Raw genomic sequence first — 18,547 nt, forward strand, 5'->3', positions numbered from 1 at the left:
TCTGGATTGCTGGGTTTCATCATTGACCCATACTGAGTCCACAGTTCGTTAAAACCCTCCCAGGTCCTTTTTACTTAAATTGCTTCCTGGCCATGTCTCCTACCCCTGTCCCCTCTCATTCTGCACTTGTACCCTGGAATTCCTGAACCTAAGTACAAGTCCTTGCCAGTTTTACTGCCAGTAAGAGCTAGCTTTCTGACTTTCCTGATTTTGAACTTGACTCAGTCCTTCCAGACCTCCATTTCCTCTTTCTGAGATCTGATGCCCAGTTCCCTCCCTCAAAGGAAAAATAAGCTGGCTCCTACTTGTGAACACAGGGTTGGCCAGACTCCAGTTCTTAACCTTTGCCTAAGTTTGGTGAAATCACTGTTGCTCAGGGGGTGGGGGCCAGGATGATGTTAGTTTTAGAACACACAGAAGGTGAGGGCCTGCGGGTGGACGTTGGGTTGGGGGTCTTGGGTTGTGAGAACAAAGGAAAAAATATTTCAACTCCTAGCTGGTTCATCAGAACCAAGAAGGAGAGACAGAGACAGCTTTCCTACCCTCTCAGCTTAGCTTGCTGAAGGAAGTCATACTTGTTAACTGATTGCTTGGAGCTCAGAGACAGGCAAAGCTAGAGATAGGACTTGGGTTCCCATAGTAGGCAGAGTTAAAGCCATGGAAACAGATGACATCCACTAGCACAGAGGTGTTAAATTCCCAGTGGTCCACAAAACTCCCAAGTACAAGGACCCAGATTAAAATGTAAGTGAGAAATGTTTAAGAAAATAAATGAAATTGCAGGAAAACATCAATAATGTTAATTTGTGGTTTTCTAAGTCAACATATAGCCCATTTCCATTGGAGTTTGACATCACTGCAGATCCACTCTGTCTTACTGAGATACCTTTCTGGACTCCAGGCAGTATGGTAAGCTCCTCCTGCTGTCCACAACACAGAGACCACAAACCGCAGAGATCCAGCCCTTTATTTTCAATCATATTTGGGGCCCTTACACTTTGGGATGGGTGCTTTTAGACGTCGTCTGATCTACTTTGTTCTGTTGGGTCTGGTAGTTCAGATGAGGACTCTCCTGGCTTTATGATAGGGCTCTCTCCATTTGTAACATTAGTCAGTGACACAGGTCTATTAGATATAGGTCATCCAAGACCATCAGGATAAGACTAACCACAGTGTAATCACAAATAATGAGTCTGCAGGAGAAAAGGACAGAGGCTTTCACTGATGGGAACATCCTGGTCCATCTCCCATGAAGAGGGTTGGTCCACTATGAAAAAAAAAATCTATAGGTGGTACAGTGGATAGAGCACCAGCCCTGAAGTCAGGAGGACCTGAGTTCAAATCCAGCCTCAGACCAAATACTTGACACTTACTAGCTGTGTGACCCTGGGCAAGTCACTTAACCCCAATTGCCTAAAAAGAAAAGAAAAGAAAAAAAAATCTACAGGACATATACTCTTCCTCCTCAGGACTTTTGGTCTTGAGGTAGATAGGGATTCATCAGCCGGTGAGAGGTAGAGCCTCCCTGGGAATGAGAAAGGAAGCTGGGTGATGGATGGGGCTGGATCAGTAGACAGAGAATGGTTTTCTCATCAGGCACATCCCTTCACGCCTCTCGGCTTCAAGCTCCTCATTTGTAAATGGGGGAGCTGGACCAGGCGGCCTGTGGGGGCCCAGCTATTCTAAACCTGTGGTCTTGTGATTTGCCTCATCTGAAGTCCTGCCTCTTACTCTGACTTGCTTCTATTTTCCTCACTGTTCACCCCATGATGATTTCACATTCTCTGCATTCCCTTGCCCACCTCCTTCCTTCCCTGGGAATGGAGAGATGCTTCTCTAGCAGCCCCTCTGCCTCGTGAGCTCTCCGTAGCAAGTGCCCGAGCAGACAATACGGCTCCCCAAGATCACTGGAGCTTAAGGAAAGGAATAAGGCCAGACTTGGAAGCTTCGCTCACCAGTGACCCTCAGAAGGAGACACTGGAAGCCCAGCTACAGATAGGGTGATATTTGTCAAACTGGTAGCACTGATGGGTCCTTCATTGGCTGTAGTCACAAAGATGATGTGAGACAGCCTGGAAACTCTTGTCCTCTGGCTGGGCGAGAGAAGGATGGTAGTTACTTCCTCCTCCATCATAATACTAGGTGAATCTGTCAAAGCCAACGCTGAATGACACCAGAAAATTACATCCTTCCCCTGGTCACCACATTGCTAGGAAGAGCTGTGAAGGGGAAATGTAGGACGTATTTCTAGGATGTTGGGAGATATTGTGCTGTAGTTCAAGGGGGGATGTCTTTTCCCCTTACTGGCCTTACAGACTCCTACATTTATCCTAAAAACTGATATAGAAAGTTGACACATTTTGCAAACTCTCTCAGCTCCTCCTGTAGCCTCTGGCAGGTATGTGGAAAAGTTAGTGTTTGGTGCAGATAGGACCGGGCCGGGACCCTCCCTCATCCAAACTATTGGCCCCTTACTATTCCAGTTCCCATGACTTCATTCAGCAACCTGAGCTGAGGGGGTGGGTGAGAAATCTGTGCTTGTCTCCCCTCCTTGGTTCTAGTGAACCAGCTATGGGTTGGAATTCTTTCTCCTCCCTCCCACAGCATGTGGAAACTCAGGCCCTCCCCCACCCCAACTCTGTATGCATTTGCTGAGGTCATATCTGAGGCTCCTCAGGCCCCTGACTGGGACTTCCCAGAATGGATCTAGCGACCCATCCTATGAGAAAGAGAGAAGAGCATGAGACCACACGTGAAACAGAAGGCCATGAGAGAACATCATATAAGTTGGGGGTTCAATGGCATCAGGGAAGTGAGGATGAGGATGAGGCTGATGGGCATATAGACCCTAGCCCTGGGAGAGCAGAGTAACCTAGGTCTGCAGTTGGGAGTTTCACCCTCACCTGTCTACTCCAGGAAGCTATTCATACAATCAGTGGATCTGACTCACACAGAGATAGGGGGCAATGTCTGCTATTACCCTCAGGATAGAGAACAGCACTTCATGGGGCCATATATCTTGGGGTCATATGTCAATCATCTCAAGCTCGTGGGTTCTTTGCTTCTCCATCTACCAAGGGTGCATATATCTACCATATTCAAGTCAGTTGAGAAGGTTTCTTTGTTGCTAGTAATTGACATGGAAATGCCAGAGAAAGGGGGCTCCTGTGATGGATTTCTCACTAACACACTAAAACTTATGTCATCTTTGGGACTGTTACTTACCTGTGGGCTTAATGCTAGTCACTTCAAACCATGCAGTCAAGTAATTCTACTTAAAATTGTTTTTTGGTCATTATTTCTTCCTCTTTTGAATGCACCCTGGCCCATACAAACCACCTCCCCCACTCCCACCCCCATTCCAGGAAAATCACAATTCTTCTCCTGAAGCATCTTGACAAAGGTTGTTTTTTCCTCTTTGCTTCCTTAGGGATGGCAGGCTGACCTCAGGAGATGAGCTGCTAATGATCAATGGTCAGTCACTGGTTGGCCTCTCCCATCAGGAAGCTGTGGCCATTCTCCGTGCTGCAGCTGGACTAGTTCAGCTAGTTGTGGCCAGCAGGGTAGGTATTTTCCGTTATCATTTTCACAGTGGCAAGGATGGGGATGTGGACTGTATTTGTGATTGCATTGTTATGAAGAAAGTCCATCTATCAATAAAGGTTGGTATTGTCTCTGAAACTTATACTCTTACAGAGTTGCCTGGGACATTTAGAGGTTAAATGAAGTGTCCAAGCTCACACAGCCAGTATGTGTCGCCATCAGGACTTGAAATTACATCTTCTTCGTTCCAAGACAACTCTTTATCTTTTTGAATTTGCATCCTGCATTTTTTAAAAATTAAATTTCATTAAAAAAATTATTTTATTTTCACACCAAACACCTCTAATAGAAGGAATTTTGCCTCCAAGAGACTTTTTTTTCTAAAGACATAGGTCTAACCAATAAGCACACAAAGGTGTTTGGCCAAGTGTTATGTGTGTGAGCATTGGTTTTATTTTAACTTATGGGTGTGTGTGTGTGTGTGTGTGTGTGTGTGTGTGTGTGTGTGTGTACACACACATGTAAATAAATGGTTGGAAAGTTAGGGCTGGGGAAGACGAGTTTGGCAAAATAAGAAATGGGAACAAATATTTTGGAGGGAGAAAAAGAATAATGCAATGGCAGGACAGAAATTCTTCAGAGAAAAGGAGGAATGTAAAAGACTTTAGGTAGGTATGGGGGAACAGATTAAGATGTTCACTCCTAAGTGCATCTGAACAAGAATCAGATGAAGTGAAGGTCCTGACCCAGATATGCTTGGGGTGGGATGTTGTTTTTAGAAGCATAGCATTTTCTAGCCAAAAGAGACTTTATGGATGATACAGTTTCAATAAGAAAATATATATATTGCTTTTATAGTCACTGAAATATCATAGATCTGGCCCAACCCCTATTTTTGAGGCACTTATAATCAAATGGAGATTGGAGAAAGGAAAATGTATACATAACTAACTGTGTTATAAATGCAGGGGAGAGGTCCAGGCAAAGTATTATAAGAAAGACCATTTTTAACCAGGGTCATCAAGAAAAACATCCTGAAAGAAGTGGTTTCTGAATTGGGCCTTTGTGCAACACAGTCATTTGACAGAATTGGAAACTGAGGTCTCAACAGTAAGGAGCTAGTTTGTGGAGCAACTAGGACTAGGGCCCAGGTTTCTGCCCCACTCTTAGCCTTGGGTTTGTTCCCAACCAAAAAGCTTTCTCCTTTTCTTCTTCATGATCTTCTTCAGCAATAGCCCTGGAATCAAATATAAAGTTCTCTGATGTTTGAAATTCTTCATAAACTGGCCTTTTCCTCCCTTTTCCAGTCTTCTCATAACTCACTCCCATCCACATAGTTCATGATGCAAAGGCACTTGGCTCTTTGCTATTTCTGGAGCAAGATGTTCTATCTACTGACTGCATTTTTTCTGACTGTCCCCCATGCCTGGAAGGCCTTCCTTCCTCATTGCTGTGTCCTGGCTTCCCTGGCTTCCTTCAGGTCCCAGTTAAAATCACACCTTCTGTGAGAAGCCTTTCCCTTTCCTATCTTAATGCTTGGGCCTTCCCCCTGAAAATTACCTCCAGTTTATCCTATCTGCAATTTCTTTGTACATAGTTGTTTCCATGTTTTCTCCCCCTCTTAGACTGTGAACACCTTGAAAGCAGGGACTGTTTTTGCTTATCTTTGTATCTTCAGTGCCTGGTACATTGCAGGCACTTAATAAATGCTTTTTGACCTAACTTTCTCAGAGAGGAGATTTCAAGGTCACATTGTGGGTTGGCATTCCATGTGACACGTGGAGCTAATGGGTTGAGATCCCACTTCCCTCCTGGGAACATCACTGGCCTCTACACGCTCTCTACAAACACCATTGCCTAACTAATCGTGTAGATCCAGTAGATGTGAAATCAAGAGGGAACAGGTGTAACTTGTTTCTCAATGCATCCTCTTTTTGCTGCAGTTGAGACAATGAAACGGGCCATATTATTGACAACTTAATGATTTGGTACCACAGTTTAGAACTTCTTTGAATTAATACCAAAAGGTGGCCCAGGTCCTAGAAGAGCTTCAGAGTGGCCACAGCTGTTTGCTCTGTGTGTGTGTGTGTGTGTGTGTGTGTGTGTGTGTGTGTGTGTGTTGGATGTTTTAGTCCTTAGAATTATCTATGGCTTCTCTCCCTCCTACTTTAGCTTACTAGAGGCATGAGGTCTGGGACTATCCCTTCCAGAGAAATATAGGTGCCATGCATACTGTGGCCCTATTCCATTCTTTTCCTGACAATTTCTAAATCAGGGATGAGGACCTTTTTGCCTATTTGAAAAAAATTATCCTCCCAGAGAAAACAGAATCAGTCATGTACACAGGTAAAAATCCACAATTAAGGGCCACACAGGATTTGGAAATTAATTGTTATGACAAGGAAAATATCATCTCATACTACCATCAACACATTTAAATAAGTAATCATGCATTTATTTATTCATTCATTTATTCTATTATTTATTTGTGTGTTTGACTGATAGTTCTTTTGTCTCTGCTATATATAAGGCACTGGACATTATGAAGCAAATAGCATGATTCCTTCTCTTGGTCTTTCTGAATCACTGTCTTCCTTCAAGGCCCAGCTCAGATATCTCCCTTTATGCAAAACTGAAGTTCTTTGTCATGTCACTCCACTACTCAAAAAACTTCAGTGGCTCCCTATTACATCCTAAAGTCAAATATTAAGTACTCAGTTTGTCATTTAAAACACTTTTTAGCATAGGGCCAACCTGCATTTCCAGTCTTATTACTTATTAGTCCCCTTCATGACCCCTACACTCTGACCAAACCAGTTTTCTAGCCATTTCTTGAATACAAGCCCCCATCTCTCAACTCCATGACTTTGCATAGGCCTTCAGCATCAAAATACATATTCTCGTCTCTGCCTCACAGAATCCCTAGTTGCCTTTAATACTTAGCTCTCTCTTGCTCTGTGTGTGTGTGTGTATATGAATATGTATATGTATGTGTGTGTGTGTGTGTGTGTGTGTGTGTGTGTATATATATATATATGTATGTATATAAGTATTGAAGGCAACTAGGGATTCTATTTGTTATTATATAATATGTTCCTTATTATGTTTAATTTCATATTATATGTTTATATAATATTGTATAATAAAGAATTTTCTATATTTTATATAAATACATAGTATATTTTACTATAAAGTAATAAGATAAGCACTTTGGCCTAGTAGGTAATCAGGTACCCTATTTAAACCAGGAAAATGTGGGTTCAGATTCCAGCTCTCGCATGTACTGTCTGTTTGAGTATCTTAATCTCATTACTCTCAGACTAGAAGTGGCAGAGAAGGCCCCAACTTCCCCTGTTAGGAGTTTCTGTATCTAAGAGTTCCTAATACCAATGAAATCACAGACCTAGTGTCTCTCTCTAAAAATAATTAGTATGTTAAGTATCTTCACCCCACTTGATATGTAGTCACCCCTTTCTTAGGCAACTGGCTGTTGTGAGGGATGGAATACTGGTCCTGGAGTCAGGAAGACCTAGGTTCAAATCCAGCCTCAGATATGTACTAGCTGTGTGACCCTGGGCAAGTCACTTAACCTCTGTCTGCCTCAGTTTTTTCAACAGTAGAATGGGAATAATAATAGCATCAACTTTGCAAGATTGTTGTGAAGACCAAATGAGATAAAATATCTAAAGCACTTAGCACAGTGCCTACCATATAGTAAACACTGGATAATGCTAACTATTGTTGTTGTTATTATTATGGAGAATTGCCACATTTTAGCTCACTTGGGAAGGGGGAGGTGTTGGGAAGTGGTTCATGAGGAAAGGTCTTGATCTTGTGCCCCCATGTAGGCTTGAGGCTGCAGGTTCCCCACCCCTGGTCTATGATTTCATCAGCGTAAGGAGCTCTTGGTGTGAGAACTCTCTCTACAGATGCAGATCAGTAGGTCCCTGGTGTGTAACTTATTGTCTTGGAGAGATGCCTGAGGCACTGAGAGGATAACTCACACAGCTAATAGTATCCAGGTCATTCTGATTCTAAGGTTGGCTCTCTATTGGCTGTGCCAGGCTGCTTCACACTTTGCCCTTAGCAGTCACTCTCCACCAAATGAATGAAAGCAGGGCTGCAAAGACTCTATCAGTATCACTGGAAGACGAGTCAGCTTCTCCAGGGCTGGTCCTGGCCTTCTGAATGCCCTTTCACTGGTGGTCCAACAGAGTTCACATCTCAGAAAGGTTACACAGTTTGCATTTTTGTTTAATCAACTTCATTCAGTTCTTCAGTCGAGGCCTCAGTGCGGGGCCCTGACAGAGAGGAGTCCAGAACGGATCATTTTTGTGGCCCTGGAGCTGGACACACCTATGGAAACCGGGGTTACTGCCACGCTCACTTGCAGCTGCATGCCTGCTCCCTCTGTCAGAACGTCCTTTTGGTCTCCTTGCCTCCAGTGCCAGCAGCAAGGCCTTCACTGTGTTTCCTTTCTTCTGAAAAATGTCTCGGATGGGAGGGGGATATGTTTATCTTTTTGCTGGAGTCTGTTCAACTCTGCAGAGCTGTGCACCCTGCCCTTGGCCCGACGAGTGTGCTATCACGTTTCCTGCACTGGGCCCATGTCAACTTTGAACAGCCTAGCCGTGTTCCCGGGAAGAAATCTGACATGTCCTATTTTTCTCTCCAGAGTTTCACCTCCTTTATCTGTCTTACCTGCAGGCTCCCACAGGACACAGAAAACCACGGGGCATATTGACAAAACCTCAGCCAAGGGATTTGCACCTCTTTCAGACTGATATGAATGGCATTTATTTCCATCCTGAGTTTTCCTCCATTCTCCTTCCCTTGACCCCTCCCACTTACTGTCTTTAATAGTCAGCATTTTCGAGTCTCTAATTTGATGCACTGATCCAAATAAAAATCTATTCTATTGTCAATGAGTGTATTATTCAGGTGAAATAACAATGAAAGAGAGAAAGGGAGAGGGAAAGAGAGAAGGAGAGGGAGAGAAGGAAGGAAGGAAGGGAGGGAGGGAGGGAGGGAGGGAGGGAAAAAAAGAAAATCAAGGGAAGGTTGGGCTGGCCAGAGCCGTCAACTGGACATTGGCAAATGGGGCAATGTTTTGTGATTGTGATTTCTTTTTACTGAAAGGAAGGCCTAGTCATCTAAGAAATTAGGTGTGTGTTGGGGTGGAGGAGGGTGGGGTTAGGTGTACAGGGACCAGTGGTTTTCAATTTCTTTATATCTACAGACAATTTAGGCAGGGAAGAAGCCCCCAAAACTACTTAACCCACATGCTCCTACTCATCATCTTAGGAAATCTCCCCAGAATTCAAGAAGAGGCAGGAAACACCAATGAGTGGCATCTGGTTTTCATCAAGTTGCCTATATTTTAATTAGTCTCAGAAACAGGAGCATAGTCACAGTCATATTGTAAACATGAATTCTCTAAATCACTCCTGGACAATTTTGACGGAGCACACTTGGATATTCTTGGCTTGCCACAGCCCTGGGTTTCTGGGTCGAACTTCCTTTATATCACTGACCCATGGCCTATTTCAGAGTCACCCTACTTGACTGGGTAGATTTTGTTGCTTGGGCTTGCCAAGGCTGATAGGAAAAAGCTATGGGTTAAGCAGAATTTAGGATAATAGAATTTAGAGCTGGAGAGGACATTAAAGTTCATCTGTTTCAACACCTTGGTTTTACAGATGGGGAAGCTGAGAAGCGAATAAGCATTTATTAAGCACCTACTATATGCTGTTTATGTGCTAAGTATTTTGCAAATATTATGTCATTTGAAACTCGCAACAAGCCTGTGAGATAGGCACTATTATGATCCCTATTTTAGGGGCAACCCTATTTTAGGGTTCAGTGATTTGCCCAAGGTTACACAGCTAATAGACATTTGAGGCCTAATTTGAACTCAAGTCTTCTTGACTCAAGGCCCAGCACTCTGCATGTTGTTGCTGAGTTGTTTTTAGTCATGTCCAACTCCCTGTGACTCCATTTGGGGTTTTCTTGGCAGAGATACTGGTGTGATTTGCCATTTCCTTCTCCAGCTCATTTTGTGGATGAGGAAAATGAGGCAAATGTAGTTAAGTGACTTGCCCAGGGTCACCCAGCTACTATATGTCTGAGGCCAGAACTGAACTCGGGAAGATGAATCTTCCCGACTCCAGGCCTGGCACTCTATCCATGTACCACCTAGCTGCCAGCACTTTCTATCTACTGCGCCAACTAAGTGAGCAATAGAAGGTTAAAATGCTTAGGTGGCATGTGTGCTGTTAATCAAATCCTCACAGATTAGACTTCCTGAAAAAAGAAGTGAAATCGAGGCAGCATGGAACAGTGGGGTAAGTCCAGGATTTGGAATCAGAAGACCTGGGTTCAAATCCTGACCCTGCTACCTATAATCTGTGTCACTCAGTTTTTAAAATGTGGGAAATTAGACCACACTATGCCTAGGGTCTCTTCTACCTCTAAATTTATGAAACTGCGATTCTGTATGCTACCCAGCTCCCTTGGCAACTCCCTTTATGTTGTTAGTGCTTGAACAGAGATCAAATAATATTACAAGAAATATTTCAGGCAGAGTTTCCTACGTGCTCCTAAGAATCTGGCATTACTTTCTAGAATGCCCAAGAAGGAATTCACCCTTGCTGTAGAATGCCGGGGGAATTTTAGATAGGTCTGTGATTCAGATAGGCATTCCAGAAAAGATTTGAGATATTTACTGCATTTGACATAGAACAGTCCTTTAAGATGGCTTTGCAAAGCAAAATGGAATGCTGAGTAACTATAATGACCCAGTGAGGTCCTGGGGATGAGTTAAGAAAATGTACCTTTCTCCCTCCTTTGCAGAGGTTGGAATAGAGGTTTGGGGGTATTGCATGTACTATTAGATGTAGCTGATATGTTGGCTGGTTATTCTGAATGGCTTTTCCCCTCTTCTTTTTCAAAAAATCTTTGTCTTTAAAAAAAATCTTACTGTGTTTAGTGGTCAGCCTTTTTTAGACTCTAATTTGATGCATTGATTCACATAAAAATCTATTCTATTGCCAATTAATGTATGCAGGTGAAATAACAATGGGGGGGGGAAGGAGAGGAAAAAAAAGAAAATCAAGGAAGGTTGAACTAGTGACTTGCTGGGCAAAGGAGATGGGGAGGAATCTATTGGGAAGTGAAAATTATGTCAAAACAGAAGATATCAACAAATATCAGATGAAAAATAGAGTAGCTGCCAACGTAGACATTTCTGGCTTTTTTTTTCCCAGTTCTAGGGGGGATTTTGGGCAAGTCCTTGAGGGGCTGCCTGCACGCTGTCTAAGCTTTCCTCTGTCTCTGAACTGGACCACCATGTGACACTCACTGGGCTTTTGATTGTATTCCCAATAGGAAAGCTCTGAAGTGGACTTCCTCAAATATCCATCTACAAGTTTGCCAGACCTGCTTAGTACTTATTCAGGCCCGGATGTTTCCTCTTATACTGATAATAAGGAGAACGAAGAGCCAGATGGTGAAGAGGAAAAGGGAGCCAGCCAATCGCCAACCCATGGAGCAGTAAGTGTGTCCTTGGGTGCCCTGGGGCTTCAGCATTTGAGGTATATTTTCCAAACAAATGGATATCGGGACTTGGTGAATGAATACCTAGTCTAGAAGAAGTTTTCCTTTAGGGAGAATGTCAGAGACTGGGAGCTGATCAGATCCATGAGACTGAGAGCATGGTAGACTGAAAAGAGCCCTGTGACTTCAATCAGAAGACTCATCACAGAGCCTCAGTTTTTTCATGTGTACAGTGGGAATAATATTTATAACATCTACCTCACAAAGTTGTGAGGTGAGTACTTGGTAAACTTAAAAGCAACATGAAGGTGTGAGCTATTAGTAGTGTGGGGTAGTAGATGGAGCACTAGATTTGGAGTCAGGGAGACCTGGGTTTGAATTCTGCCTCACATATTTGCTCACTGTATTAGCGTGGGTGAGTCAGCCTCCAGTGTCCTCATCTGCAAAATGAGGATGATAACCATACCTACCTCACAGGGTTGTGGAGAGGATCAAATGAGATAATGTCGCTGTGTGACAAAGTGAGACAAGCAGATTTTCAACAGTGCTATGTAAGTGTGAGTTCTTATTCTTGTTTTTGTTATAGTATCTTTATTTTTCCCTGTATGGCGGATAGGCATGTTAAAAGGGGGGAAAAAACACAATTGCAAGAGATGTCTGAGACAGGAAAGTGAAGTAAATGGGAATCAGTTTCAGTTCGGGGATAACTTTCACAGGCATTTAATAAAGTGACTTTATGTTGGCAGGGTAAGATGACAATCTCTCCCCCCCCCACTTAATAGTATTTTATTTTGTCAAATTACATATAAAGATAGTTTTCAACATTCACTTTTATAAGATTTTGAGTTCCAAATTTTTTTCTCCCTCCTTTCCCCCATCCCAGACAGCAAGCAATCTGATATGGGCTATACATGTACAATCATATTAAACATATTTCCATATCAGTCATGTTGTGAAAGAAGAATCAGATGAAAAGAGAAAAACCACAAGAAAGAGAAAATAGTATGTTTGGATCTGCATTCAGATTCCACAGTTCTTTCTCTGGTTGTGGATAGCATTTTCCATCATGAGTCTTTTGGAATTGTCTTAGATCCTTGCTTGCTGAGAAGAGCTAAGTCAGTCATAGTTGATCATCACACAATTTTGCTGTTACTGAGTACAATGTTCTTTTGGTTCTGCTTACTTCACTTAGCATCAGTTCATGTAAGTCTTTTTTTTTTTGGTGACTCTGGATTTGAACTCAGGTCCTCTTGACTCCAACGCCGGTGCTCTATCCACTGCGCCACTTAGCTTTCCAGGTTTTTCTGAAGTCTGCCTGTTCATCATTTCTTATAGCACAATAGTATTCCATTACATTCATATACCACAACTTCTTCAGCCATTCCCCAATTGATGGGCATCCCCTCAATTTCCAATTCTTTGGCAGTAAGGTGACAGTCTCATTGGTGGCCCTTGATGCACTGTGTGAAACCTCTGCTTTAGTAATGTACACCTGAAACTGAAGGAAACTGAAACTCCTAGAGGTTGACTTGCCCAGGGTCACATGGTCTGAGGGCCTTTGGGCTTGAAAGTGGAGGAATTTATTTTTTATTTTTTAAATAGTAAAAAATTGGGTGGAATGTTTAATCCTATGATACCAGCACAAGGCTCTTGAGCTGATGACTTTGTATTTACTTTGCATCTATCTTGTAATTTGCTTTGCGGAGTACATGTGGTTCACCGTTCTCTCAGAAGAATGTGAGCTTCCCTGCAGGCAGGGACACTTTTGGTTTTTGTCTCTGAGTCCTCTGGATCCCAGGGTGGTACTTGGACCATGGCAGGCACATTTTGAAGGTCGAATCAGAAGAGCAGCATGTGGCACTTTTATATAACACCTGTGGCTTTTGGAGACCCCTAATATCTAATATAATATATTGCAATATCCTAGTTATCCAGGGACTATTGAGTAGCCACTGGGCCTGGGGCACTTTTGGTTAGTGATCAAGAACTCAAGGGGAGAGACTGAAGGAGGAAGAAAGTTAGCCCTTCCTTTTGATAAGGATGGAAGTGGTCCAGGTTTATGATATATGGCTAAAGTAAAGCCACCTCTTTCTGAGCATGTCACTGGTTAGAGTTATCTGTGTTATCAAAGAATCACAGAATCTGAGAGTTGAAAGTGACCTCTTGGCCATCTGGCCCCACATACACATGAAAAGAACCTCCACTCTAACATACCTGACCAGAGATCATGCGGCCTCTGTATGTGTCCACTACTAGACTGAACTCTCCTAGAGGGCAAAACTAGATCTTTTCTGTTCAGTTCAACTTAACAAGCATTTCTGAAGTACCTACTATGTGCGTGGCAATGGGGACAAAAAGAGAAAATGAAAAATAGTCCCAAACCTTAACAGGTTTACATTCTACCAAGGGAAACAGCATGGGGACAGAAGTAAATAGAAGATAATATGAGCAGGGAGGGAGGACTGACAGCTGGGGTGAGCATGAAGACCCTTCCATGGAAAGGAGCACATAACTTGAGACTTGAAGGAGAGAATGATTCTCTGAGGCAGAGGTGAGGAAGGTAGTGAGGAAGGAGAAGCAATATGTCTAAAGGCATGGGGATGGGAGAGTAGAGTGCTAACTTCTACGAATAGCAGGTAAGCCACTTTGGCTGAAATACAAAGTGTATGTATGAGATTAATGTGAAACAAGTCCAGAACCGTTCTAGAAGAGTTTTAAATGCTGCACTGAGGATTTTATATTTTATCTTAGAAGTAATAGGGGGCCATTGAAGATTCTCAAGCACAGGAGTGATGTGGTCAGAGCTATGCTTTAGGAATATTATTCTGCCAACTTAATGAGGGATAGATTAGAGGAGGAAGAGGCTGGAAACAGGAAGACCAACTAGTCGACTATTTCAGTAGTTCAGATGAGAGGTATTAGGGACCTGAATTTGTGCGGTAATTGATCAGAAGGGAGGGATGCAAGAGATGTTATGGAAGTAAAATCAACAAATCAAGTGTATGTGGAATGAAAGAGAGGAAGATGTAAGGATGATCCAGGATGTCTGGGAATGATGGTGATGGTGTCTTCAACTGAAGAAGGGAAATTTGAAGGAGAAGTGGATTTAGAGAGAAAGATAATTTTTGGTGTGGACTTGGAGGTGCTTTGGGAGTACCCATATGGAAATGTCCAGAAAGCAGTAGTACAAAGCCATGCGCATAGTAGGTGATGAAGTGTTTGTTGAATGACTGAAGATTTAATCTGTTCTTTTTAATTCATACTTTCTCCAGGAACTCATTCTTTCTCACCCTATTCCCAAATGCTTTTACACAGTGCCTATTAGTTCCTAATTTGTGAGGGTACACTGGACGGCTACATTAGGGCTTCCTTGGTAGATTTTGAGGATCCAGATTTCTTACTAGGAGGAAGATTCTGCCCACCTACAGCAGACCTCTTCCCTTACCTGGAATAATCCTGTAAAAGACAAGGGGCTTGCTGACTGGGTAGGGATTGGTAGTCCAGGTTAGTTTAAAAATCTGTTTTGTTACTTTAAAAAAGCCTAAGCCCATCTTCTCCCCCTCCCCCATTCCAGTCTCCAGAATGTGCCATTGAGTTAAAAAAGTTGGTTTTTTGTTTTATTTTCCCTTCTACCTGGTTCATGAAGCTGGCCAACATGTCTCTTACTGTCCAAGTTTGCATTCAGTCATAACAGGAATCGATGATCATCTTGTAAATGATGGGTGACTTTCGACTTTCTCTTCTCTCTCATCCTTCCCTCTCCCTGCCCTGCACCTCAGATTTGACATTCCCCATATGTCTTTTCCCTAAACATGGACTGAACCTATTTGAAAGGAAAATCTGACTGCCATTTATAGGAGCCACGAAAAATAAATAACAAGGGCACACTGCATATCCTCAAGGTTTGAGTTACATTTGCTCAACTTAAGTGCTCTGGAGGGAATGGCCAGACCAGGATTTACAGGTGCAGAAATAAGAAATGTATGAAGGGAATTTGACAGCCTCTTTAATCATTTCCATCTGTGAAATAAAAGACTTTCACTGTGTTGTTGATGAAAGCTTAGTAAGAGGTTTCATTGGTTTAATTGGCTTAGGAACTTATTTTTTTTCTTTTAAATTACAAATCAAAGGGGACTGGATTACAAATCTTTGACCTGGATCCCTTCTTGGGTGATTCAGGTATTCATTTAGTCCACAGGCCTCAGCAGGAATGCCCTCAAGGTAAAAATGTCCTCTTGGTGAGGCTTTTCCTATTCTTCTAGGGTTATCCACCTACCCTTTCAGTGTTTGTCTCTTCTCATTTAGAATCACCTTCTCCACTTCCCGCAGACCCTTTAGGGATCTTCCCTCTCTGCTCCCATTTCCTTACCTCTGGACCTCTCTAGCTAGTCCTCCCCCTACTGAAACCTACCTATAGTATTTTTGGCTATATGAGCAACTCTTTGAAGGGAATTCAATTACTTTATTTGTGCTCACATGTTAATAGCTGAAAGAGCTTTACATTGTTCAGTTTCTGGATACATTCTTAATACATTCTAGATAATGTCGTAACCCAAAGGAATCAATGGTAGAATTTGGACATCAGAGATAGGCTGGCAGGGGATGGCACAGAATTTTGTTGCTGTTGGCAGGCATCCTGGACCCTAGAAAGGGAGCCTACATTAAGTATTAGATCAAGGATAAAGAAACTGAATTCTTAGGGCTGTGCTGACTGACATAATTTCTCTGAGGACCCATCTCTCCATGTGGGGATAACATCATGCCTGCTCTCCAGGGAGTGTCATTGGGCACAACTTGCTCTTATTTACAAAGTAATCTGAGGCTTCTAATGAAAAGAAGTGTCCACATCAAGTCTTGCCACAATATATACCATTAAAACATACATTTTTCAGAGCCCCAAGAGATGGCCAACATATTGGAAAAGCACTGGATACAACAAAATTCCAGTATGACCTAAGAATGTGAACAATCTTTTGGAGCTGGTAATAATGGTATTTGGCCCCATATGGTTTTAACCTCCTCTCAAAGGCCTCTTGTGCTACATAAATGGCCTGTGGGTTCTGTTAGATGAGAAATACAGATGTTTACTCCCCCACGTGAATCTCCATGCAACCATTCATTTAGAACCTATTAATATCTTAGGAGAAAGATGCTAAGCAATGGAGTCTAACCTAGGGAAGGGCCATGGATTCAGACTCCGTTCAGGCAAAAGAAAGAGAATACAGTTTCAGCCAGGATGCATGGCAGCAGAAAAACAAGGGCAAGCTTCCTAGACGTATCCCAAAAGTTTTGTTATGTTGATGGGAAACAGTCCAGTTAGGGAGATAATCACAGGTCCCAGCATCAGGGCAGATACCTGATCCCGGGAGCATAGATTTAGACCGAGAACGAGCCTCAGGGCTATTCCCTTTAAAACCCTCGTTTCTCAGAGGTATGAAGAGATTGCAGAAACATATAGTTAACCATTTAAGGATGTGAATTGAGTGCTATACTAATATGCTGAAAGAATTCAGAGAGTAAAGAATATCACTATGGGGGTCAAGGGAAAAAAAGGCTTCCTGGAAGGGATTCAAAGCTGAGCCCTAAAGATAAGTAGGTATTAGATGGAGAGAAGAAAACATGTCAGTAAATGAGCAGATGGGAAGTTTGCTGGGCAGGTTCTCGGTCATAGGATCATAACTGGAAGGGTCCTTGGAGGTCACCTAGTCTAGTCTAACTTTATTTTACAGATAAGGAAACTGAAACCCAAAGAGGTTAAAATGAATTGCCTTACCTTTTCCATATAGCCCCTTTCATATCTTACATCCTTCTGGATGCCTCCTCCTGCCTGCGCTAGAGCACAGTGATATCTCTTTCCCTTGAATTCCTGGATCACTTACCATTTACGCCACTCACTAAATACTAGTGTCTACTTCCTCGTATGGTTGGTTATCCTTTTTATGTATGGGTCCTATCTCCCAGTTAGACTGAAAGCTAATTGAGGACAGGAGGTGGTGCATCTTTCTCTTTGTTTATCTGGTGCTTGGCACCTAGTCAGAGTTTAAAAAAACAAAACAAGTCCTTGTTGGTGATACCTGTGTTGAACATCAAAGAATTGCCACATGTCAATGATGATTTTGCTGTTTGGAGAGAGAGCTCTTATCTTGATGCTACAAATACCTGGGCCCTGCTGTAAGCCAGACACTGTGCTAGACACTAAGGATATGGCTTACTGGATAAAGCCTTGGACTTGGAATCAAGAAGACCTGAGTTCAAATCCTGCCTCAGACGCTTTATTTGCTATGTAACCCTGGACACCTAATGTCTCTCAACCTCTGTTTCCCTCATCTATAAAATGTGGATGATAACAGCACCCACCTCCCATAGTTGCTGAGAGGATCAAAGGAGACAAAATGTGTAAAGAAAGTGCTTTGCAAACCTCAAAATGCTTTTTAATTATTAGCATTATCATTGTTATTATTATTAAAAAGCAGAACCAAAATAGTCTCATCCCTCAAAGATCCATCATGAGTATAGAAGGAGAGCTGGAAGGGACCGTGGGAAGCTTATATTCTGATGCAAGTTTAAAGAGTGATGCATTATCAGCAAAAAATAGAACCACAACAAATAACATGGGATGATGGCTTTGTAAGGAACTGTAACTCTCATGATGCAAGAGAGAAGAACCGTGTCAGTGTAACAAGGCACACACAACATAGATAACGTCTTTAAAGTGGCTGGGAATTTGGTTCATTTTAATATGTGTGTGTTTAAAAATAATAATAAAAGCAATGGAAGTGTTGAAGTTGCCAGATCTGCAATTGTCCCAAGCTAGGTAAGGAAGAGATTGTTTAGTCCATCAATCAGAGGGTCTGTATCCTGCTTCCCGAGGCATCAAAGGGATCTGCTCTAACAGCTTCAGAGCCACGAGAATGGGCAGAATCATGGATAGCATCTGGATGGCCACAGTTTGAGGGGAAAAGTTGTAGAATCAAGACTTTAGAGAGAAAGGGAGAAGAAGTTAATCTGGGTGCTGCCATGCTGTAGGTCTCAGGTCAAGGTGTCATTAATCCTAGCACCAGGAGCAGTGAGCATCCCAAGCACAGTACTTAGGTTATATGTGTGCTCCATTGAATCAATTAGTGTGGCTCCATTGAAGATGTATTTAGCTTTGTGTTTTGCTAAAAATAGTGGTTTGCTGAATAAAATTTGTGCTAAGTGTGGCTTTATAAATGTCTAGATGCTTTTGAATATCTTGTGCAACATTTTAAAGAGTTATTTTCATGGTTGGTCCGGGGTAAATGGTGTTGACAAGTAGTCTGAGTGTTTTGCAAAGAAGATAAGAATGGTGAGTTTAGGTATCCTGATGATTTAAGTTTGGATGAGTCAACAAGACTAATATGGAAATATGTTTTATATGATTGCACACATATAACCTATAGCAAACTGCTTTAGGGAGGGGGAGAGGAGA

General features: G+C 42.4%; 1 protein-coding gene across 6 annotated transcripts in view; it reads left to right on the top strand.

Moving 5' to 3' along the window:
- Positions 1–18,547, top strand: part of PDZD2 (PDZ domain containing 2) — a 486,763-nt gene that overhangs the window by 370,361 nt on the left and 97,855 nt on the right. For all 6 annotated transcript variants that reach the window (XM_020995096.1, XM_078153229.1, XM_078153227.1 and 3 more), the window contains 2 exons: positions 3,431–3,563; positions 10,930–11,094. In XM_020995096.1, coding sequence (XP_020850755.1) covers positions 3,431–3,563; positions 10,930–11,094 — 298 coding nt within the window. The remainder of the gene's footprint in view (positions 1–3,430; positions 3,564–10,929; positions 11,095–18,547) is intronic.

This window comes from Phascolarctos cinereus, unplaced genomic scaffold (genome assembly GCF_003287225.1).
Source record: "Phascolarctos cinereus isolate Bilbo 61053 unplaced genomic scaffold, phaCin_HiC Scaffold_4;HRSCAF=312, whole genome shotgun sequence".
In the NCBI taxonomy this organism is placed as follows: Eukaryota; Metazoa; Chordata; class Mammalia; order Diprotodontia; family Phascolarctidae; genus Phascolarctos; species Phascolarctos cinereus.